Here is a 25,329-nt window from a genome sequence, read left to right as displayed (position 1 = left end):
TTGGCAACCTTCATTTCTCTATTTTCCTGCCCCTCTTGTCCCTCTGTTTTTCCAGCAGGAGGGTATCGCCCTCCTGCCCTCTCTTCTTCACTGCTAGCTCATCGGCAAACCAGAGTCACCAGCGGTGGTGGCTCTGGCTTGTCAGGTGAGAGGTGTTAAAATATGTGTACTCGTACACATATAATCCTTAAATGTACATATATATATTTATATATATATATATATAAAGATACGTATACATATATATATGTATACGTATCTCTATTTATATATATATAAATATATATATTTTATCTTCCTAAAATACCCTCAAGGGTATTCTTGTAATTTGTCATTTTACGCATATTCCAATTGGAATATGCATTGTAATTTTTCCTTAATTTTCTGTTTTTTATTTTCTTAAATTTCGTATTTTGTACCACATTGGGGGCCTCCCAATAGAGACGTTGGGAGCCCCCAACGGTCACAAATGTGACCGTTGGGGGCTCTCCAACGTCTCCCTTGGGAGCCCCCAAGGTGGTCCCTTTTATGCTTATAAATAGGGGCTTGCCCCTTTGTATTCTTTAAGATTTGGAGGAGCACTTGCTCCATTGTAAGGGGTTTTTACCCTCTTCTTCCTCTTCTTCAATAATATTCAACTTATGACTTTATGTCATATTTTTGCCCCTTGTGTGGGTTTATGTGTTAGCACATTATGTGCTTGTGTTGTTCCCTTTAATGGGTTTATTCGCACTTCATGTGCATATGTATGGGTTCATTATTGAACCTAATGTATTCAAAGCCACTTTCTAACATGGTATCAGAGCCCGGTTTCGATGGGGTTGTCTCTTGGCGCAACGGAAAGCGTGGTGCTCAAGAAATGGTGAAGTATTCATTGTTCCTCTTCTTTTTTTTTTGAAGTTTTCGGTATGTATCTCTTTTCTTAACATATTATGCATTATGAAACTATTTTTTGCATATGTAGTGGTTATGATAGTTGAATCACTTCTTTTCACATTTCGCATGTTCAAAAATTTTAAAATATCTCCTTTTAAATTTAGTAAACTTGTTTGCTATTCAAATATATAATTCTTGTTTATATGTTTATCGATTACTTATCACATATAAATAGTAATTTATGTTTTTTTTTTAAATTTGTCTTCAATTATGTAGGATTTATGATGTTTACATAAGTATTTCATGATTGACCTATAAATTAACTTTTAAAAATTATATATGATTTCTTGATTAATGATCTTTGTTTAAAAACTCTTTACTCTCATATAAAGTCTAATTTGTTTTGAGTTCCTCTCTTGTTTATGGATTTTAGTGCATTTTTTTGGAAAATCTTGATATAATTCTTGTATAAGAATCTCTCACATCTAAATCCTTGATATGAATCCTTAGTAGTTCTTGTTAATGATTTATGAGAACTCCTAAAGATGTTTTAATGATTTTGGTTTATTTAAAGGATTTTTGAAAAATTGTTTGTGATAAATAGGTTGTTCGAACCATTGTAAAAGATCTTTTAAACGAATTTCTCACACTATATAGAATGCATAGTGTATCTATTACATCTCTTGGCATAAAAGATTTCATTATTTTTATTGATGCAACTTTACAAACTTGTTGGTTTGTATATTTCACATAAGATTTCAAAACCTCTTGTTTATATCTCTAAAGATGTCTACGTTGGCCATAATATGGTCCTCTTTGTCCTAAATTGCATTTGTCAAGCATATAATTGCATAATTAAAGTTTGAGAATCTCAAGGATTGCTCTTTTTATAAAGTGCATACTTGCTCCCTTTTGTGTATTTTTTGTATTTTGTATACATTTGTTTTTCAAATATTTGTGCTTGTATGCATTTCCTCTTTTCTATGAAATACATGCCTTAGTGCATGTTTGTTTACACCTTGGTGTGTATTTGTTCAAGTATTGTATGAGTGCTTTCGTGCACATCTTTTGTAAAGCTTTTTGTGCTTTCATGTGTATTGTCTCTTCGTAGACATTTCTTACATTGTGGAGCTTTTATGCACATTTCTTTTTGTGAAAATATAATGAATTTAGATATTGACTCTCTTTGTTTAAATCATTATAAAACATGGTAAGTACTTATAACACTTTGTACGTTTCCGCATATCTCATCACAATCAAAGGATATTTAAAACTTGTTGTATGGGATTTTTATCCCAAATCTATAAATTTTCAACAACTATTGAATATTCTTTCTTTGAGTATTGAGTTAAAAGCTCTCTTTGTGAACCATTACGGTTCTTGTGATTCCTTTGATTAAAAGCTTGATTATCTTGATTATCCCAAGATGAATTCTTTATGTCATTTGCCAAGGTATTCTTTTAACTCTTAATGGCACTTATTCTATCCATCATATGTTGTTATATGATGCATCAATTCTTTTATGGCCCTATTGTTATATTAGAGATATTTGAGGTGAGTTATGGGCACCTTGTGTTATATCATTTTAGATTGTCCACTTGCCATATTAAAGATGGTTGTTGAGGTGAGTTATGGGCACCTTGGGACTCTAAAATGATTTGTTATATGATCTCTAATTATGAGTGAGTCACTCGTTTGTTTTTGGCCATTGATTTTATGGATGCTCTTATTTATATATAAATGTGATGGATATATGATGTTTGAAACCTTAAATGTTTTAAGGTATATTAAAATCAAGGTTTTTGGGATTATTGCCCAACCTTTTGTTGTTTATGAATCTTATGAGTGAATTTGCACATTTGTGATTTCGTGCTTTTTGTGCACAAGTATTCCATGTGTTCTTGGTGTGCGTATGTTCACACATTTATTCTCAAGAATATTGTTCTATCGGTTGTAGTATCTTGTTGAAGATATTTTTACATAGTTTATTTCAAAATGTTGTTCTTATGGGAATTGTTTTTGAAGAACATTGTTCCATTGATTCAAGGTTTTTATTTATATATATGTTTGTCATTACAAGTTTTATTGCCTCAAAAGTCTTCTCCTTTTATAAACTCTTATCTAAGTGTCATCATATGTAGACAAGAATTTTATTACACCTTTGTGTGTTGGTAGCCCTTTGTTGGTTTTGTTTCTCTTGTTCTAGTAGCTAAACACACTTGTCTTGAGTGTTATCATATGTAGACAAGGCACGTTGGTTCACACCATGGTGTGTGATCTTTAGTCCATGTTGGCATTTGTGTCCTTGTTCTAGTCGCTGAGATATATGCCCATGGTTGGCTTCTTTCACTCAATTCAAGTGCCATTTTATGTAGACAAGAGATGTATTGTGTTTTTAGCCCATGGTTGGCTTAATACTCTTGTTCTAGTAGCTGAACATACTTGATCTTGAGTGTATTTTTACGTAGACAAGAGATGATTTTTGTCCATGTTGGCGTGTATTCTCTTGTTCTTGTCGTTGATGCACTCATTTCAAGTATTATTATATGTAGACAAGAGGTATTTTTACACACCTTAGTGTGTGTCTTTTGGCCTTTAATGGCATTATAATATTCTTGATCTAGTAGCTTATACACTTGATTTACGGGTTTTGGAGGACTAATCAGGTAGTTGCTTGTAGTGGATGAACTACTTTTGAAAATTGCAAAATTTCTTGTGTTTTTAGATACAAGTGAATCATATCTATGATATGTTTTTAAATCAAAATGATATTCATTTTTGAATCTAGAGTGAATGTTTTAATATACTTAGTCAAATCATGCTTCTTACTTATGACATTTGTTTGACATAGATCTTCTCCCTAAAAGATGTGAAAAACTCTATTATGCATGTTAATCTTTATAAAGCCCCTCTTATTGAAGATCATATTCATCATGCTTTTGAAACATTTGTATCCGTGTTCATTTTGACTAAAGTGTGTTTGAAGCATGTTCATTAATGATTTTCTTTAAGTGTTAATTCATTTTTATGATTGTTTATGCATATGCTCATTATGGCCTTTTAGGCCCTCATTCAATAAAGCATATGTAGCTTATGCCTCTTCGTAGGCTTATTGTGGTGTCCCTTAGTGGACCATTTTGTTATTCCCCATTATGGGGTTGTGTTTGTCCAATGTTGGACCTTATGAATGCATTATGCATTCTTGCAATTCGCTTCCGCTCTCTCTTTAACATGATATTTGATTTTGAAACTTTGGTTTTCTAAAATTTCTTTTCATGCTAAAGTAATTATTCTATAATGTGCTTCAAAGTTATAATTTTTGCACCTTATTAGGAATGTTCCATTTGAGTAAAGTGCAAAGATATTTTTTACTTGTTCTTTGTTGTTGTTCCTCAGGATCTTGAAGATAAGAGGAAAAGAAGTACCTTGGATAGATCATGGAAGGTGCTCATCGTTTGAAGACAATTGGAGGAAGGCATTTTCAAGTTTCAAATTGCATCCTTGCCGAAGCCTCTTGGAGTCTTACCCTTGTTGTTCAATCTTTTCGTTTCCCCGCAAAGATTGAGGGGGGGTGTTAAAATATGTGTACTCGTACACATATAATCCTTAAATGTACATATATATATATATATATATAAAGATGCGTATACATATATATGTATACGTATCTCTATTTATATATATATATAAATATATATATTTTATCTTCCTAAAATACCCTCAAGGGTATTCTTGTAATTTGTCATTTTACGCATATTCCAATTGGAATATGCATTGTAATTTTTCCTTAATTTTCTGTTTTTTATTTTCTTAAATTTCGTATTTTGTACCACATTGGGGGCCTCCCAATAGAGACGTTGGGAGCCCCCAACGGTCACAAATGTAACCGTTGGGGGCTCTCCAACGTCTCCCTTGGGAGCCCCCAAGGTGGTCCCTTTTATGCTTATAAATAGGGGCTTGCCCCTTTGTATTCTTTAAGATTTGGAGGAGCACTTGCTCCATTGTAAGGGGTTTTTACCCTCTTCTTCCTCTTCTTCAATAATATTCAACTTATGACTTTATGTCATATTTTTGCCCCTTGTGTGGGTTTATGTGTTAGCACATTATGTGCTTGTGTTGTTCCCTTTAATGGGTTTATTCGCACTTCATGTGCATATGTATGGGTTCATTATTGAACCTAATGTATTCAAAGCCACTTTCTAACAAGAGGGTGCCTAGCACCCCTCTCCCGTGATTTCTTGATTTTAGCAGCAACCTTAGGCTGTTGCTGCCATTTTTGGTGGGGCGGCTCCCCTACCGTTGCCCCCTTTTCTTCCTCTTTGCCTCTGCCAGAGGCAGAGCTTCTGGAGGGCACGACGGTGCCACCTGCGCTGCCGTCACCCTCCCTTCCCAGTGTTTTGATTTTTTTCGGCCACCCCGACGGAGGTGGCCGGTCTTCTTGAACCCCAGCCGGGCTCGGGTTTCGCCTCTCGGCCACGCCACCAGTGGGGGGTAGGGGCCTTCGGCCTTGCTTTGCCCCTCTCTATTAGAATATATTAGAATATGGGCTGGATATGGATCCATTCAATAAAGGATCCATATCCATTCCCAGGTTTTGTATTTTAATGTAATATGAGTTACTAATACAGGGGCACTTTTGTCCATGTGTAAATTATTGTAACCCTATTAAGGCTAATGAAGTATTAGCGCAGCCTGTGTGAAGGATACAGGCTGCCGATTCCCAACAATATCAGAGCTCTCTCTCTCTCTCGTCTTTGATTTCTGCAGGAATTCTGACATGGTATCAAAGCAGCGACAGGTCTGGGCATAAAAATCTCTTCAGCCAAAATGTGAAAAGCACGCCTTCATCTTCTTCAGTCAGCCGAGTCTTTCTCATTCAGAGGCTGAGATCCTTCAGCCGAGTCCCCTTCATCTTCTTCAGCCGAACCCAACAGTAGATCCTTCAGCGAGTGCCCTTCATCTTCTTCAGCCGAACCCAACAGAAAGATCCTTCGGCCGAGTCCCCTTCATCTTCTTTAGCAGATCATCTTCTTCAGCCGAACCCAACAGCCCAGTCTAAACAGGTCGAGTTTCCTGTTTTCCAACCAGTTTTGCTTCATCATCTTCTAATTTCTATTTTTCTAGTTTCTACCATGAAAATTTATTGGTCGAGTTTTCAGTTTTCCATTTGTTTTGCTTCATCATCTTCTAATATCTATCTTTCTAGTTTCTGTCGTGAAAATCTATTCTTTAGTTTCCTGTTGATTCATCATATTTAACATCTAATATTCTGATATCAGTAAAGTCGAGTTCCCTGGTTTTCCAACCAGGAATCTGCCTGTGATATCCTCATTCATTTTCGTTTCTTCATTCATTTTCTGTCAAACTTTCCATACACTCAAAAAAAAAAAAGGTATATATAGAGCTCCCATTTCTCTTGTCGTGACATTGTGCCGATTTCTGTCAATTGTGTCAGTTTATGATAAAATAGCCCAGTTTCAGCCACTAGTGTTATTTCCGAAAAAAAAAGGGGTTGTCAACAAGCCCACAAATGGATACTTCAGCCAATTCGGGTCTTTCTTCCAATTTCCTGGGGCAGCTAGTTTCGGAAAAGCTAACTACAAACAACTATCTGACTTGGAAAAGGCAAATTGCTCATTTTATTCGAAGTCGAGACCTTTCAGATTACTTGGATGGCTCCACTCCAATGCCCCCAGAATTCATCACAACCAAAGCCAAAGAGGATGGAGGATTGCCGAATATTGTTCGCAATCCTGCATTTGTTTCTTGGATGAAACGCGATCAGGCCCTTGTCGCATACATCACTTCCACGTTATCACAAGAAGTACTGATTTCCATTCCTGATGATTGCACATCCAAAGTTTTGTGGGAGGATTTAGCTCAGACCTACTCTCAGATATCGGAGGCCAAAGTGTTGTTTCTCAAACGCGAATTTCAGATGTTAAAAAAGGGGCAATGAGCATCATTGAGTTCTTAAATCAAGTCAAAAGCATCACAGATCAGTTAGCCATGGTTGGATATCCAGTGTCAGATAAAGAAAAGGTGCAGCAGACACTGAATGCTCTGGGATCAGAATATCATGTTCTTGTGACGTCTTTATTGTGCCTACCTACGCTACTCAGTTTTGAAGAATTACGTGCCAAACTCTTTCACTACGAGATGACTCTGAAAAGCATGTCTGATGCTTCAGCAGGACAATCATCTACGCATGAGGTTCTTGCCACAGGGATAATAGTTGATCGTTCACGAGGAGGACGTGGCAGAAGCAGGGGAACTCCAATCCAGGGTGGACGTGGGTTACTACCTATACCAAGTTCCAATGTCAGTTTTTCAAAGAATGTTCCCACATGCTACCAGTGTAACAAATGTGGTCACATCAAAGCTAACTGCTGGTTCAATCCACAAAATCGAAATAGAACACAAAATAATAGAAATGCTGCTACATCAGGAACTGCAGGTACATTTCGAGTCAGTGATGATGCTAAGGATCTTATCTTATCTGCGATGGCCAACTTGAATCTAAAACAGAGTGATGATGGAATATGGTATGTTGACTCTGGGGCAGCAGCTCATGTCACTGGCAATGCAGGTAAGTTCTCTACTTTGACTCCTTATCTTGATAAATCTAATATTGTAACTGGAGATGTGACTCACTACCCTATTTCAAACATAGGCAATGTCCTCATTCCTTTATCTGAGTCATCTATTCCTTTATCTGATGTTGTTCATGCGCCAAATATAAAGAAAAATATTATCTTTGTTTCTAAGCTTGTTGACTCTACCAATTCATCTGTGAATTTACTCCTACTTCTGCCTTTGTCAAGGATCTTCAAATGAAGGAGATGTTCGCTAAAGGAGAGCGACGTGGAAACATGTATGTCTTCAATGAAGATTCAACCTCCAGTGTCCTGAAGCTCAAGTCTGATCATGTCTCTAAAAGCGTCTTAAGTATATCCAAATGTAATAAGCCAGATCTCTGGCATTCTCGTCTTGGTCATTGTAGTCAAGTCTTTATTGAAAAGTTATTGTCCAATGGTTTTCTTTCAGAGTCTGTTTCACCTTCATTGAAGGATAAAATGCGTCCCAGTTGTCATGTCTGCAAAAGTCATGTACTTCCTTTTCATCAAATAAATAAAAGAGCCTCCATGCCCTTTGAAATAATATGTTCTGATGTTTGGGGCCCAACCCCCAATCCTTCCTCTTCTGGAAGCAAATATTATGTATCTTTTATTGACAGTTTCTCTCGTTTTACCTGGATATTCTTTATCAAACATAAATCAGAGGTTTTTCCCATCTTCCGTCACTTTCATGCCTATGTTAAAACTCAATTCTCCCAAAACATTCAAATTCTCTAATGTGATGGAGGTGGTGAGTATTCCTCCAAAGAATTTTTAGATTTTCTCCAAGATAATGGGATACATCGTAGAGTTTCTTGCCCGTACACTCCACAACAAAATGAAATTGCTGAACGTAAACATAGACATATTGTGGAAAGTGCAATGAGTATGATGCATGGTTGTAACTTGCCCATTAGTCTTTGGATACAAGCTTTTCACACTGCCGCTCACGTGATAAATCGTCTTCCTATGCCTATCCTTGAAAATCAGTCTCCCTATTATGTTCTCTTTGGTGCACATCCTGATTATGATGAGTTACGAGTTTTTGGATGCACATGTTATGTACACATTGACAAATCCATGAGAACTAAATTTCAGGACAAAGCCTCCATATGCCAATTTGTTGGTTATGCAAATGAACATAAGGGTTACAGGTGCTATGACCCTGCCAATAAGAAGATTAGAATTTCCAGAAATGTTGTTTTTGATGAAAATAGTTTTCTGGAAAGTAAAGCAAATCACAATCGAGAACATGGTGACGCAGCGGGTAATTGGTATGATCCATGGCTTAGTGCTGAACTTATTTCACATGCTGCCGAAGATACTATTTTGACCCCTGAAGGCATACATGGTGAGACGGCTTCAGATGATGCATCACAAACAGCATGTCTGAGATACAAAGGTAATGTGTATACCAGGAGACCCAGAGAGCAAACAAATGTACCTGCTGAAGAACACGTTGCATTGCCTGATAACAGAGAAGCACCAAGAAGATCAGGCAGGATAAGACATCCTATTGAAAAATGGGTTAGTTATGACAACTTTTCTATGGACTTTCAAATTTTTCTATCCAAGATTGAAAAACATGATGAACCACTTGGTTTTCATCAAGCTGTCCAATCCAACAAATGGATTGAAGCGATGAATGAGGAGATCGAGGCACTTCATGAGTGTCAAACATGGGAGATAGTTGGCCATCCTCCAGATAAGAATGTTGTTGGTTCCAAATGGGTATATAAAATTAAATATAAACCGGATGGTAGCATTGAATGGTACAAGGCACGTCTTGTAGCCAAGGGTTTCACTCAAGAATATGGTCTGGATTATGATGAGACATTCAGCCCAGTGGTAAAAATGAGAACTATTCGCATCATACTTGGCTTGGCAATTGAACATGGCTGGATCCTTAGTGAGCTTGATGTTAAAAATGCATTCCTTCATGGAAATTTAAAGGAAGAGGTCTACATCGGGCAACCTCAAGGTTATACAGAGGGAGACCCAAAAGAGTATGTATGCAAATTAACCAGAGCCTTGTATGGTTTGAAGCAAGCTTTCAGGTCATGGTTCGAAAGCTTCTCCTTAGAGATTCAGAAGCATGGTTTCTTTCGTTCCCAACTAGATCATTCTCTGTTTATATACAGGAATGATACCACCCTGGTTTTCTTACTCATATATGTTGATGATATTGTGATCACTGGTAATGCTCTAGACCACATTCAACGAATTAAAGTTTTATTGAGTATGCAGTTCAAAATGAAAGACCTTGGGGAACTGAGATACTTTCTTGGTGTAGAGGTGGACAGACAAGATAACAAAATGTCATTAACTCAACACAAATACACTCTTGATCTTCTGGCTAAAGCAGGAATGACAGATTGTAAACCTCTACCTACACCCAGTGTTGTCAACCAAAAGCTCAGTATTTGTGATGGTGAGTTATATCCTGATGCAGTCAAGTATCGCAGTTTAGTGGGCATGTTGCAATATCTTACTTTTACTAGACCAGACATTGTATATTCTGTTAATCAAGTATCTCAATTCATGCATGAACCAAAGACTGGTCACATGGATGCTGTCAAACGCATCCTTCGCTATCTAAAAGGAACGGTAGGCGATGAATTTACATATATTCAATCTTCATGGAAGTCACCAAAACATAACATACTGGCCTATACAGATGCAGACTGGGCAGGGGATCCAGATGAGAGGAGGTCTGTTTTAGGATATTGTGTTTTCATTGGAAGAAATCTTGTCTCATGGAGTAGCAGAAAATAGAAGGTTGTGGCAAGGTCTAGCACAGAGGCAGAGTATAGATCTATGGCAGCCACCACTGCAGAAGTGACCTGGATTAGGCATCTACTTACAGAGATGGGGGAGGATATCTCAAATTCGACACTTATTTGTGATAATAAAAGTGCTATACAAATTGCATTCAATCACATTCATCACAGTCGAACTAAGCATATCGAGATTGATCAACATTTCATCAGACAAAAGACAACAGACAAAGAGATTGAACCAGTTTATGTGCCTTCAGAAGATCAAATTGCTGATATGTTTACAAAAGGTCTTACAAGTCAACGTTTCTGGTATCTGAAGAACAAGTTGCACATGGTTCACTCCCATGCACAACTTGAGGGAGGGTATTAGAATATATTAGAATATGGGCTGGATATAGATCCATTCAATAAAGGATCCATATCCATTCCCAGGTTTTGTATTTTAATGTAATATGAGTTACTAATACAGGGGCACTTTTGTCCATGTGTAAATTATTGTAACCCTATTAAGGCTAATGAAGTATTAGCGCAGCCTGTGTTAAGGATACAGGCTGCTGATTCCCAATAATATCAGAGCTCTCTCTCTCTCTCTCGTCTTTGATTTCTGCAGGAATTCTGACACTCTCCCCTTCCCCTTGTCGGTGGACCAAGCCAGTTCGGTCCTGTCTCGGTTGGGCACGGCTCGGCCTGACTGCCAAGCCATCACCCAGGTAGAAGTGATGTATGCAACTACTGATTGATCTTTCCTTTCCCAGTGGAGGTATTCTGTATTTTTGACATACACAATTGAACTTGCCCCTTTATCATCTTTCTCTTCCCTCATAACAAATTCTGGCGGGACTGGAGTGGTTCCATCTAGGTGACCTAAGAGACCTTGGCTCCTTATAAAAGGAATGATTTGTCTTTTCCAAATCAAGAAGTTTGAGGTGGTTAACTTTTCAGAAACAAGCTGATTGAGAAAACTCGAAGAAAGACTTGATTGAGAAGAATGAGAATCCATGAAGAAAGAAAATTTAACAAGGGTATTCACGAAGTGATCAGTCTACTGCTAGAGAAGTTTGTTGATCGCCCCCTTTTTTTTTTTGAGAAGCTGAGTAACCTTAAAAAACTGGCGATCAGAGACTGTCAGATTTAAAAGGGGACCAGATCTTCACATCTAAGTTTTCCCTTCCACCTTTTTTTATAAGATTTGAGATTAATGCAATGGAACTCCTCACACGTTGAACAGAATTTGAAACTAACTCTATTTTCAGACAAACGCAATGTGAATACCAGCTGTGACAGCGAGAAGAAACAGACTTCAAGGGGAGACACTTGAAGAAATAAGAATCAGATTGAAAAACTGTTGTCACACAACAAATCTGGACAACAAAAAAAAACTTAATATTTCAGATCTGATGCAACTTCACAATCAGATCTGAATATTCCAGTCCAAGTGAGAAAGAAGACGGGATGCGCAGAGGGGAATGTGCAGAGGGTACAGATCTGGTGCACCAGATCTGAATATACCAGACGAAGAAGAAGGTGGGTCGACTTTAGCGATTCACGTGAAACAGAAGATTCACGTGAAACGAGGTTTCCCCCTTTTTTTTTGACACGGGATTTACGTGAACTCCTCACAGGTGAATTTAGGGATTCACGTGAGACGTGAATCCACCAGAAAAGAACTAGAGAAGAAATGAAGAAACGGGAGATGAAAAAGGAACAAAATTGAAGAAGACAAGAGATGAAGGAATCCTCAAACCTCTGGTCGGACGCACCTTTTGGAAGCCTCTTCAACCCCTAGATAGATCTCGACTTTGATGCCATGTTAAGAATCCTCTATAGAACCTGCATTGAGAGAAAGAGAGAAGAATAGAAGAAGAGGGGCTGCGGCTGTCAGGATTTCAATCAATGAAATCGTGACCTAAAGACATATATTTATATGTTTTGGTATACAGAATGGATCCGGGTCTGGTATAATATCCAGACCCAGAATATAATGTACACTAGAACCCATATGGACCCGGGTCGGGTATATGATACAACTTTTTCATCAATGTTGTCATGTCCGTGCTTATCAAACAATTCCCTAGCATTGGGGTGTTTCTCGAAACACCTTTCCAACCTGGTTTGAACCTTAAACTAAGTTGAGATTGGCATGACTAAGGAATTTGCAACTGAGTTTTCTCTTCAAACCAACATAACGAAAATGCTTCGACTACGAAGGCTTCGACTATGTAGTCTTCGGTGGTACGTACGTCAAGTCCTTTTCTGTATCCGGAATGACTTGGATATTCCCCGACCTAAAGCGCGGGATATCGTGATTTTCAATGTTGTGTTTGGTTTTTTTTCTGAGAAACCAATATCTTTCTTATCATTGTAGTTGTATCAAACATGCACAATATACTAATACAACAATGAATAGATTGGAGGTTTATGATAAGCTCGTAGTGCGACAATGCACCATGTTAAAAAAAATCACATAAACAGAGATGATCGCTTTCACGGGCAAGTTGCTTGATTTGGTTTAAAAGACTAGAGCATATTAAATGAGTTGTCAAATAAAATAAGACTTGACGTATCCATTCACCCTTTGGTTCTGTCAAGAAAGATGATAGAAGTTACAAACTCTGATGGACAAGTTGTTAACAATTATGCTCCTCTAGTGGCAATGGCTCGGTGTCCTCAGTCATTGGAGTTAGGGGACTAGCCTACCAAATATTATCCTAGGTGGTAGATCTCATTGACTTCTGCAAAAGTTCGAATGCATCCCCCATTATAAGTAGCATCTACGAAATTCCTCTCGGTCATTAGACTGTACCCTTTGGAGCAGAATCGGCTAGTCGTCTGGGATATCAAAATACATGGAATAATAAACCTCCGAACGGTCTCAATTGTTTCTACGTATTGTCCTGTGAGTACCCGTAGGTCATAATTATCAAAACAAGATTATGATGTTCGCTTTGCTTCTCTTGAAAGCGAATAGTGTGAAATATAATAATGAATATGTTAGTTTTGTTCTATGTCTGACATTGATGCACCTACCTGACTTCCATGAGTCTGACTCATTTTATGGGATACAGGTGACAATTAGGATGATGATGCAGGCAATGACACGATGATATCAATTATCCACTTTCTCTGTTATTCGCTCTTAAGTACGTTTTGTAATTTTGTATGATGACTTTTGTATAAACTTTGTTTATCTAAAACCTTGTTTTGAATCTACATGTTTTCAAATAAATGTATGAAGATATAAGCCTAAATTGTTGAAGGGGAAGTTTGCCTGTAATCCACCCAAGGTTCGTCAACTTGTTCTTTTCAAACATTGTCTCTACTTCATAACTCTGAAAAATGATTGATTGTAAAGTTTAAATTTTTCTTAAAATTTACCAAAGATCCCGTTATATAGACTCAAAAAGGAGTCAAGAGGGCTAGTCCAACGGCTAGTTGGGCTGTCCCAACAGCTACATTTTACAGAAAATAAAAATAATAAAAACATAAAAATAAATTTACAAATCTGCCCCTACTAGGCAGTTTCTATTATAATCTGGAAATGACCAAAATGCCCCTGATGGGTATTTCCTATTACATACATAAAACACTCACACACACACACATATATATATATATGTATATATATAAATACACATACATTAATATATACATATACAACAATATACGTTAACACATGCGATAGGGTTCTCTAGGAGCATCTACAGCCACCTAGTAGAAACCATGGGTGTAGGCTGCATCTTCTCAAGCAACCTCATAGATGTATTCAACATAGTTTTTTTTACAGGAATCATGCATCGGATCATGTTTTTTGGATGTAAAGATAAGAGGTTCTAAATCATGAAATTTTGGTATATTATGAGCCATTGATTTTTTGAAGATCTTAAAAAACCTGCATACATCACATGACCTAAAACTTGTTTTCTATTGAAAAATGCATGTAAATATATCTGTTGGGTTTGATCAACAAAAATCAATTACGTTTCATTTCAATTTCAAGTTATGTGTGTGTGTGTGCAATCATGTTTCCATGTAATTTTTGAGAACTGCCGTGGCATACCAAGCATATCTACATCATGTCCCGTTCGTACATCTGTATCCATGTGATGTATATAAAAACTCAAGAATTATGAAAGATTATAGCTTCTACTAGGCAGGTGTAAGTGTTCCTAGAGCACCCTATCACTATATATATATATATATATTAAACATGTTCAGCTCGATCCTAGCTGGATTTTTAGCTTGAGCTTGGCTTGAGCCAATCATGGACAGAGGCTGTTCAAACTCAGCTCGTGCTTGAACAGCCAATGTTTTTTTACGAGCCGAGCCAACCCAAGGTTCGCTCAAACTCAGGTTGTGTGCAGCCTAGCCTGAGGGACATAAGAGTTGTTGGGTAAGCTAAGGCGACATAGAAGTCATTGCAATGTGGCAAGGCCTTCAAGATGTCCAATGAAAAATTGTCCTTGCTAGAATATGGAACTATCTTGGAGAACTTACCTACATGACCAAAAATGTGATTGGCTACTCCACAATCTGCATACCGTGATCCATCACCAGCAGTTTGCATATTTAACTTTGTGAAAGAATGCATCAGCAGCATTGTTTGCTGTGCCAGTCTCAACAGTGAGTTGTAGAAGACTAGTTTCTTGGGCTGGTTGGCATTAATAACCTGCATTGTTTGGATCAGGATCACGGAAGCAATCCACAAAAGTCTGCTCATGAACCTTGTAATATGTGTAAACGCACCAATTCCTATGGTCCATTATTTGACTACTTGCTAGTCATTGGAACAAGCATACTTCATATTACAGCAAAAAGAGGTGTGGTTCTCCAAAAAACAGGTAGTTTTGAATTCACTTCCCAATCCATTAAGAACCACTAACACTACATCTGAATCTGAAACTGAAACTGAAGGTGCAGTTGTTGCTGACTGATTGTCTACATTTGTGATCTTGCATAGGAACTTATCAATCCACACTTAATCCCTCTTCATGTAATGGAACTTCTATAAAGGTGCTTCAAGTATTCGAGAATAAGTTTTGTGCAAAGTGATTCCACAGATCGAGTGTTTGTGTAAACATGAAGAAAGAGAAGAAATACCTGTTTAGATCTATCATTATTTTCCCTACTCTGATATCTTGATAACAATGAAGAACGTCTCTGGAGGAGTAACTATTGCAACAAATTGGATCCTTTCTAGCCACCCAGGATATTACATTATGCTATAGTGCAGCAACAAATTGGATCCCCTCTAGCCACATAGATGATATTACATTACAGTATAGTGATTTACTAAATACCTTTATCTAACTGCATGCAGTATGCTACATGGTAGGCCAATAATGCCATTGACAAACTGCAGCAATACCACAGTACTCAATACTGCAACAGTAACACATACTAAAGTGTCACAGTTGTCTTCATCAAGTACTAAGACATAATAACTATTAACTAGGTTTCCTAGATTAGGCTGGAAAACTTATTTCTTATTGATATATCAGTGAAATTAGACAAAGCTGACCAATTTTCGCATCACTTGATATCAATAAACATACTGTCATACACTTGATCGGGAATTTGGAATTAAATTTTTTTAGAAAAGAGATGAATCATGCACCTTAATTTTCTTTATTCAAATTTTGTCAAACAACTCTCTTGCCATTTCATAGATCTAAGTTCAGTTTTGTGTTATCTTATTTCAGGTGGCAGAACAGGAGAGGTCTATTTTTCTTTCATCAGTGCTTGGGTTGTTGGCTGATAATGATTTGCAACCGGTTGTGGTGAATGCTTCAACTGTTGTGAGAAATATACAGGTATAATATGTTTAAGTGTCTCTTCAATCACATGGCTGCTGTTACCTATATTAGTTTTACATGCACCATAGTTAGGGTGTGCTTGCATCATGGAAAGAAATTTTATGCCAAACCATGGAAGGCATTCCATGGATAAAAGTTTGAAATCTCCTTACCCAAACTCAATTTTCTTCATGGAAATAGGCTCCCATGTTTACATTTTCATGCACTGCCAAGCTGTGACTCTAGGGAGTGCATCACTTCCTTCATGATTCAAGTGCACACTTAGTGGTAGTTTTGTTTCCAACTTCTCTGTGCTATATGTTGATTATTGAGCATTCAATTGATATTGTATATCCTGTATTTCAGTCCCCCTCTATCTGAATTGAGATTCATACCTTTGTTTTCCTACTAATTATATCTGCAGTTTAGTTGTTATACTGTGTTAATATAGGCTGATCAGTTTGCTTCATGGAGTGCTATGAGTTTGGGAATCTTGTAATTGCTAATAAGTGCCTTACATGTCATCCCACTAAAAATCAGCAGGATATTGTCAAATTGTCAATATCAAAAACTAATAAAGAAAGCACCTAAGAGTGGAAAACTGCATTTGTTTTGTGATTTTTTGTTCTGATTGAATATATAGTGAAAAACAGTGTTGGTTTTATAATATAATAAACAGATCGTTTACATTAAAAGGCAAATATCCCGATTTTGATTTTCAGGACATCGATATGAACACAGAATATTTGGGGCCCGGCCTATTTGATATCAAAATACAAAGGATGAATGAGCACACACATCTGTGCAGATGCGCATGTGTATGTGTGAATGTATTTGTGTATACATAGAGAGCGATCATTTGTCTTTTTGGACAAATCTCTTTATTGGTCACTTATTCAGCTGAGCTTTTTATGTGTGCGTGGGAGGGAAGGGGAGGTTGGCCATGTGTGGAGGAAGCTGTGGCATTATCCTTGCTGGTTGCATCACCATAAGGGATTAAGAAGATCTCATGAACAGGAAAACTACTAGTGTTGCGACTAGGAGAGAGAGAGAGAGAGAGAGAGAGAGAGAGAGAGAGAGAGAGAGAGAGAGACTTTGCTCTTCTCCCCTAATGACTTGTTTCCTATCAATCCATGCCTTATAAAGCATTTTTGGAGAACTATGATAATTTCACTTTTCAAAAGGATAAAATAGGCTTTAAAAAAACTAAGGGTATGTTGCAAAACCATAGAGCTTCCTTGCCTACAAAGTAGCATGTTTTCTCAGAAAGAGGGGTTGAGAAGACTTCCACAAGAAAATCTCTTTATTTGTGAAAAATTTACAGGCATTTTTCCATGAATAATGGATCACATGGGCATGTAAATTTACGAAAAGTTTCTCGCCTAGGAAAAAATAGATTACTTTCTGTAATGAAGTATGTGGAATTACAAAACAAAGTACACAAGTGTTAAAATGTAAACTGTAATATATATATTATTTAATATTATTATATTTTTTCTTTTATTATTTTCTTTTTTTATTTTTCTTTATTTTCTTTTTTAGCATCTAGTTCAATAGAAACTAGATATTTGATCTAGTCAAGTTCATGTTGGAACTTGACTCTGCAAATAGTTGTTGGACTGTAGTCCAACAACTATAATAAGAGCCGTTGGACTAGAGTCCAACATCTCTTTTGGAGAGCTCAAAATGAGCTCTCCTCTCTCTTCCACTTTTTTGTATATATAGGGGTGAACCCCTTCAATGTAAATCACTATGCTTCTTAAGCATTTTGTTCATGAATAAAATATTATTTATTTTTCAAGTGTTCTTCCTTTTATACCCTTTCAAGGGTCATGCTTGTAGTGTCTCCAATAGACACTTGTTTGTGAGTTATTCATGCATTTGTTGAAGATCACCATTTCATTACATGGTATCAGAGCTACGGAATCCTTAGATCTTGAAGTGCTTCTGCCTCGATTTTCGTGCCACATTTACAAAAGGCGTTTCATCACCTTGTTCTTGGCTCAAGAAGATTTGTTTGAAGAAAGGCGAACTTGTGCTACAAAAAATTTGGTTTTGTATCCTCTCTCTTATTCCCTTGTCTACTCTTTTTCTTTTCTTTTTTTTCCTCTCTCTCTCCTCCTATCTATTTCTCTCTTACCCTTGTAAAAGATGGATGACAATGATAAGATCACCATCATTCCTATGAAGCTAAATGATACTAACTATATAATGTGGGCTTCGATTATGAAGCACTACATTTTAGGGAAAAGGTTTATGGGGTATAGTGGATGGCTCCGATTCGAAACCTAAACTATCTCTTACCAAGAAAGAGGGTGATAAAGAGGTTCCTCTAACGAAGGAAGAGAAGAGTAAGGCGTTAGCTACTTATGAAAAGAAATAGAAAGAGTGGAGGATAGGGTATGAAAAAATTATGTCATGGCTCATCAATAGCATAGACATTAAAAAATTCTCTAGTCTAGCTAAGTTTGAGCATGCTGATAAGGCTTGGGAATACCTCAAAAACATGTATTCTCTTAAAGATGTTGTACATGTGTGCAATTTACAAGACAAAGTTCGAACAATGGCTCAAAAAGATAAAACTATTCGAGAATATTACAATGAGTTGTCTGAACTTTGAGAAGAGTTGACTCTTCTTGAGCCCAAATGACATTGTGTCGAAGATATCGAGCTTCGCCAAAAGCAACTTGATATGGAACATTTCTATCAATTTGTGAATGGTCTAAGGCCGGAGTTTGAATCCACCAAATCGACCCTTTTATATCGTGAAAAAATTCTTTCTATTGTTGATACTATAGAAGAGCTCACTATGGAGGAAAATAGACTTAGAAAAAGTACTCCAAAAGTTGATGATGACTCAGTTTTAGCTGTGTCTAGACTGGGGAATCATACTCGTACTTACAAGCCGCCTCATTTTGGAAGGCAAAACAGTGATTTTGATAAAAAAAAAGTCATTTGTCATCATTGTCATGAACCGGGGCACTATAGGCCTCAATGTCCAAAGTTAAAAAGAAGAGAAGAAAAAAGAGTTGCATCTGTTGAATTCGAGTCAAAAGATCAAGATACACCTGTATCTATGGCTCAACTGATGGAAATTCTTCAACCTCTTCTCAAAGGGGTATCCTCCTCAACCGAAGCCTCAACTGGAGCGGCAGTTGCATCTTCCTCCGGTCCAGGTAACTTTCCTTGGCTTTTAGATTCTGGTGCTTCTTTTCACATGACCCCAAATGTTAATAGTCTATCCGAATGTCTTAAAAATAACTCAAGTGTGTCAAAGGTTTTTACAGCCGATGGCACATCTCTTGAAGTAAAAGGAATAAGATGTTTTGAAAATCTTCAAAAAAAAAAAAAAAATTTATTCCAGAAGTTAGATATATCCCTAAACTTAATTTGAATCTCTTATCTGTCTCGCAAATATCTGACTATGGATGTAATATCTCATTCTCTTCTCATGGTTGTTGGGTACAAGATCGCCAATTAGGGAAGCTGATTGGGGAAGGCCATAGAGAAGGACTCTATTACATGGACTTTTTGGAATTAGCCAAGAATGCATTTTGTTATAATATTTAGAAATTAGAATTGGATTTATGGCACAAAAGACTTGGCCATCCTCATATGTCTAAAAACTCTTTGCTAACTTCCAAATATTTCATAAAATGGTTAAAAATAAGTTTCAAAAAGATATTTTCGTTTTTCGCACTGATTTAGGGAGAGAGTTTATGTCCAAAGAATTCAAAGACTATCTCAATTTACATGGTATTACGCATCAAAGATCATGTCCACACACTCCACAGCAGAATGGCCTAGCCGATCTCAAACATCGGCACATTATGGAAACTATTAGGACCTTGCTAATTGCAAATCAGGTTCCAAAAAGTTTTTGGGCTGAAGCGGTCCTAACTGCCACCTACTTCATCAATAGGATGCCATCTTCCTCATTAAAGAATACAACTCCAATAGAAAACCTTGTTAATTTAACTCCAGATTATTCTAGATTAAGAGTCTTTAGATGCAAATGTTTTGTTTTCACCAACAAAAATGACAAACTCTCTCCTCGTGCAATCCCATGTGCCTTTTTAGGATATGCTGATAATAAAAAAGGCTACAGGCTATGTCACATGGGTGCGGGTGCGGGTGCGGGTGCGGGTGCGGGTGCGGTACAATTTAAAAATTTTTGGACACGGGGACTCGGCTATATATATATATATATATATATTTTTTAAAAAGTGCACAGACACAACACAGTCTGTGACTATGTCTGTGACTGTGCACAACACAGTCTGTGACTGTGCACAGTCACAGTCTGTGACTGCAGCATTGTGACTGTGCACAGCTACTGTGCACAACACAGTCCATTGTGCACAACACTGTGCACTGTGCATTTTTTTTTAAATAAAAAATATAAAAAAAATCATTTTTTTAGGGACAAATGGACATTTTTGGACTCGGTCAAAGTTGACCAAGTCCAAAATGTGGATGGACTCGGCCTCGACTCGTTGACCGAGTCCGACTCGGCATTGACCGAGTCCGAACCCGCACCCGTGTCCGCACCCGTGTCGGGGCGTGTCGACTCAGGTGCGGCACCTCCTTAGCCGAGTCCGTGTGACTTAGGCTACAGGTGTTTCGATTTTCAAAATGACAAATTATATGTGTCAAGAAATGTATCCTTTTTGGAAAAAGAAAGCTTCTTTGAATTTGAAAAATCAAAGGATGTCACTGAATACTCGTTTTTAATTGATCCTAACTTCAAAATCCAATTAATGTGATGTTGGATGTGACCTTGACAATGATCAAAGTCCTATTGTTGTTGAAAATGATGATAATGAAGAGCAAATCCATAGGGATGTTAGTCTACAATATTCAAGACGTAGAGAGCAAAATCTTCCATGTACATTACAAAAATACTCCGAAGTTCCACCAAGAAGAACGTCTAGAATCTCTAGACCTCCAAAAAAATTTGCCTTACGAATCTTTTTCACCCACATATAGGGCGGCCATTATATTAATACAATCATATGTTGAACCATCATCCTATTCTCAAGCCAAAAATCATATAGAATGGATAGAAGCCATGAAAATAGAATTGGATGCACTGGAAAAGGCCAACACTTGGACGATCCAAGATATCCCTCCAGGTAAGAAACCTATAGGCTGTAGGTGGGTATACAAAGTCAAAACCAAAAGTGATGGGACCATGGAAAGATATAAGGCCCGTTTAGTGAAAAAAGGATATGCTCAAGAGTATGACATCGATTATGAAGAAACATTTGCTCCTGTGGCATGTATGACCACTGTTAGAACTTTAATAGCCTTGACCTGTAAAACCCGCTTTAAAAAAAAAAAAAAAAAAAATTGACCCGGGCCGGGTCGGGTCCGGACCCGACCCGGGCCCCTCTTCATTAGGGTTTTAATAACCCGACTTAGGAAGAGGATTTCAAATCCTCTTCCCGAGCGCCCCCCCCTTCCACCTTCGTTTTCGGAAGACTTAGGGAAACCCATCGGGGTTTCCCCATTCGTTGCCCCCCCCTGAGGCTTTTAAAAGCACTGCAGGGGGGCGGGGGAAGGCACACAACCCTTTTTCCCCCCTGTGCCGCCTCCTCCTTCTCCGCGCTCGCCACCACTGCCGTTGCTGCGCCCCGTGCCGACGCCGACCACCGCTTCCCAGGTACGCCACTCCACCTTCTCCTCCTCCCCCTCCCATCTCCCTCTCTGTCACCTCGACAGGACGCCGGCAGGCGGCACACGGCCCCTGTCGCGCCCTCCCACCTCCCTCCTTGCCCATTGGAGACCTGACAGGGGGCCTACAGGGCCCCTGTCGTCCCCTTCTCTCTTTTGGGGGTTCGCCGGTGTGCCGGCAGGGGGCCAATGGCCCCTGCGACACCCCCTCGCCCCGATCTCTCTCTCTCTCTCTCTCTCTCTCTCTCTCTCTCTTCGGCAGGGGTTTGTCCCCCTGCCATCGTCCTTTCGCCGGACGGCAGGGGCTCGGCCCCTGCCGATTCGCTGTCGTCGGCAGGGGTGCGACCCCCCTGCCGTTTCAGTGTTGTCGGCAGGGGAGCGACCCCTGCCGATTCGTTTCTGTCGGCAGGGGCTAGCCCCTGCCGATTCGCTGTCGTCTGCAGGGGTGCGACCCCCCTGCCGTTTCAGTGTTGTCGGCAGGGGAGCGACCCCTGCCGATTCGTTTCTGTCGGCAGGGGCTAGCCCCCTGCCGATTCGCTGTTGTCGGCAGGGGTGCGACCCCCTGCCGTTTCAGTGTTGTCGGCAGGGGAGCGACCCCTGCCGATTCGTTTCTGTCGGCAGGGGCTAGCCCCCTGCCGATTCGCTGTCGTCGGCAGGGGTGCGACCCCCTGCCGTTTCAGTGTTGTCGGCAGGGGAGCGACCCCTGCCGATTCGTTGCTGTCGGCAGGGGCTAGCCCCCTGCCGATTCGCTGTCGTCGGCAGGGGTGCGACCCCCTGCCGTTTCAGTGTTGTTGGCAGGGGAGCGACCCCTGCCGATTCGTTGTTGTCGGCAGGGGCTAGCCCCCTGCCGCTTCGCTGCTGTCGGCAGGGGCTCGCCCCCTGCCGCCTCGCTATATTTGGCAATGGCTCTTCCTCTGCCACCTTGCTGTTTTCGACAGTGGCTCGCTCCTGTCGCCTAAACCTACCCATGTCCTCGTCGCACCATTAATTATATTAGCGAAATTGAATATTTAACACTTTTGCATATTTACGCAACAGGTCCCGATCGTGCTCCGCGGCTCGACCCTCGTATTATCCTCACGCGTAGACGCGCGCTGCTACATGACATCCCGAGGTAGGGTAAAGTCGCACAAAGGACAATAAATGAACCTATTTAAGTTGAATGAATTAAGATGCCCATGCTAGATATGCTTAGATTTATATTGCTTTTGCATTGCATATCTTCTTGTCTGCATATTTATGAGTCGAGGTATGATTTTACTCTTTGAGTATTAATTTGCGTATTTGCTTATGTGGTTGAAGGTGGTTTCGTACTTTTGCAATACTTGTGCCCTTAATTGCGTGCATATATACTTGCCTGTACGTTCTTATGGGTCGATGTACAATTTCATTCTTCGATCATTATTTTGCATAGTTGCTTATGAGTTGAGGGGTGGTTTCGTATTTCTTGAGATACATATGCCCTTGTTTGCTTGCATACATTTTTGCCTGCACGTTTCCTTTGAGTGAGGTACGACTTCGTGTCTCGTGTATTACTTATGACCTTACGTGTTTGCCTATCTAAGTGGTCAAGGTATGGTTTTGATACCTCGTGTATTACTTGTGTGCTTTTCGCTCGATGTGCGGCATTGCAAATCGAGAGTTGCTTGTTGTCATGTTATAATCTGCATATGCTCACACTTATGGTGAATATGTACTTACATAAAGGTAGTCGTGTGCCTAACCTGATTTCAGTTGTTTTCAAAACACTAGAAGTTGCGCTTGTGCGCTATAGTTCTTTTAAAGAGGGTTTTCTTCTACAAACCCAGTGCTCTTCAAATTGCACAGCTTTTGCAAAGTTAAGTTTTAAGTCCTGCCGGATTGCGAAGTCACATTTGGGCCCTCCCAGGTCCACACACTTGGGAGAAATGTTTTATAACCTTGATTCAAGTTGCGGCTCAATTTGAATAACCCCGATTGGGGGCAGGAGCCTGTGATCGAGTGAGGTTCTGTTGAAGGACCCATTCTTCATTTATTAAACTTAGTGTCGCGTGTCATGCGAATCATGTGGATATTAATATAAATTTTGGATGCAAGATTGACAGTGTTGTGCCTTGTGTTAATGACTTAATGTGGCATCGTGGCTTTTAAGGATGAATCGTGCCAAATGAGCACTCTTATATTCTTTGGATCGTTATGAAGTTGTGTGTTGGGTGTTCCTTTTGAGAAGCCTACGCACCTCCCTTTTTCAGTGTTTCGTACTTTTAGACATGCACGTCATGTTAAGTATTTTGTCGATCGGACGAGAGATCCGTGACGACCTTGTATCATGAAATATGCAAAATATTGTTGAAATGAATTCAAGACTTATCTTGCCAAATTTGTGTTGTGTTACTTCTTATGCAGATAATATCTGTTGGGGTTTCTTTGGTGAAACCATATCCCTTTTATCGTAGTCGTACTTTTGACAAGTACGTCCGTACTTTTTAACAAGTACGTCTTCTTACGTTGCGATGATTGGATGAGTAGGTTGTGGCAACCTTGATGAGTGCAAATAACAAAATGCTGAGATCACCTAAATAAGTGATGATTTCCGCCTTCATCGGCAAGATACTCGAGTTGGGTCGAAAGACCAGAGTATGTAGAATGGGTCTTCAGTTAACTACCCCTGATGTACTCATTCGAACCGCTGACTCCTGTCAGGAGAGGACGGGAAGGTACAAAAACTTCGATGGACAAGCCATTAATGGCAGTTACGAGCAAAAGACTCGGCTTCCCCAGTCATCGGAGTTAGGGGAAAGGGACTACCATAATTATCCTAGGTGGTAGCTCTCCATGTTTGGGATGCATCCATTGTTTATGCTGCTTTGGGGATTTCTCTCTTGGTCACCGACCGTCCCCTTAGGTGCGGACTCAGTCAGCTATCCGGGTTATCATAAAATACATAGCATAATAAACCCCCGGATCAGTCTAGGCTGTTTCTAGAGTCGTGCCTTGTGCGTACCCACTTGGCCAGTTAATATCGAAACATAATCTAAATCCGATCACACAATTTGTTGAGTTATGCCCATATGAAAGTTATATTGTGTAACAAGTTCAATACTTATGGAATTGTGTGTGTGGTTGATGTAGCATTGTATTTTGCTAGTTGAATTTCTTATGTCGTTCTTTGCTTGTAATAGTTAGCCTACTTGTGCCAGTAAAGTGCTTGTAATAGTTTTAGCATTGTGCTCATTTTGCTCCATGACTCTGCTGAAAGCAAATTGCTATTTAATTGCCTGTCTACTTGACATATTAAATTATTCTGCTTAACTATGTTCTATATTGTCCTGTATGTGCACCTACCAGTTTTTAGTGAAACTGACCCATTTTATGGGCAGGTGATGTATAGGTGATACACTCTGCGATGACACGATGGCGCGATGAGTTCAAGATAGAGCTCTTTCCCTGACGTTTCGCTCCTGAGGACATGTTGGTAAATTTGGTATAAAGTGTATTCCAAAATTTCTCTTTTTTTATTAAACCTTGAGTTACTAAAGCTGTTTTAGTAAACTTCTTCTCGGTTTCAACAAACAAATTCTCAATTATTGAAAATGCATTTCGAAACCA

At 39.0% G+C, this 25,329-nt stretch overlaps 1 protein-coding gene across 1 annotated transcript in view; it reads left to right on the top strand.

Moving 5' to 3' along the window:
* The window catches only part of LOC149819136 (uncharacterized), a 252,948-nt gene that overhangs the window by 4,231 nt on the left and 223,388 nt on the right, over positions 1–25,329 (top strand). The window contains exon 6 of the mRNA XM_089984131.1: positions 15,973–16,083. Within this exon, the coding sequence (XP_089840257.1) occupies positions 15,973–16,083 (111 nt within the window). The remainder of the gene's footprint in view (positions 1–15,972; positions 16,084–25,329) is intronic.

Source organism: Nuphar pumila, chromosome 13 (assembly GCF_984573655.1).
Source record: "Nuphar pumila chromosome 13, dmNupPumi1.hap1.1, whole genome shotgun sequence".
Lineage (NCBI taxonomy): Eukaryota > Viridiplantae > Streptophyta > Magnoliopsida > Nymphaeales > Nymphaeaceae > Nuphar > Nuphar pumila.
Note: the sequence above shows the minus strand (reverse complement) of the source record. Positions and strands in the feature narration are given on the sequence as shown.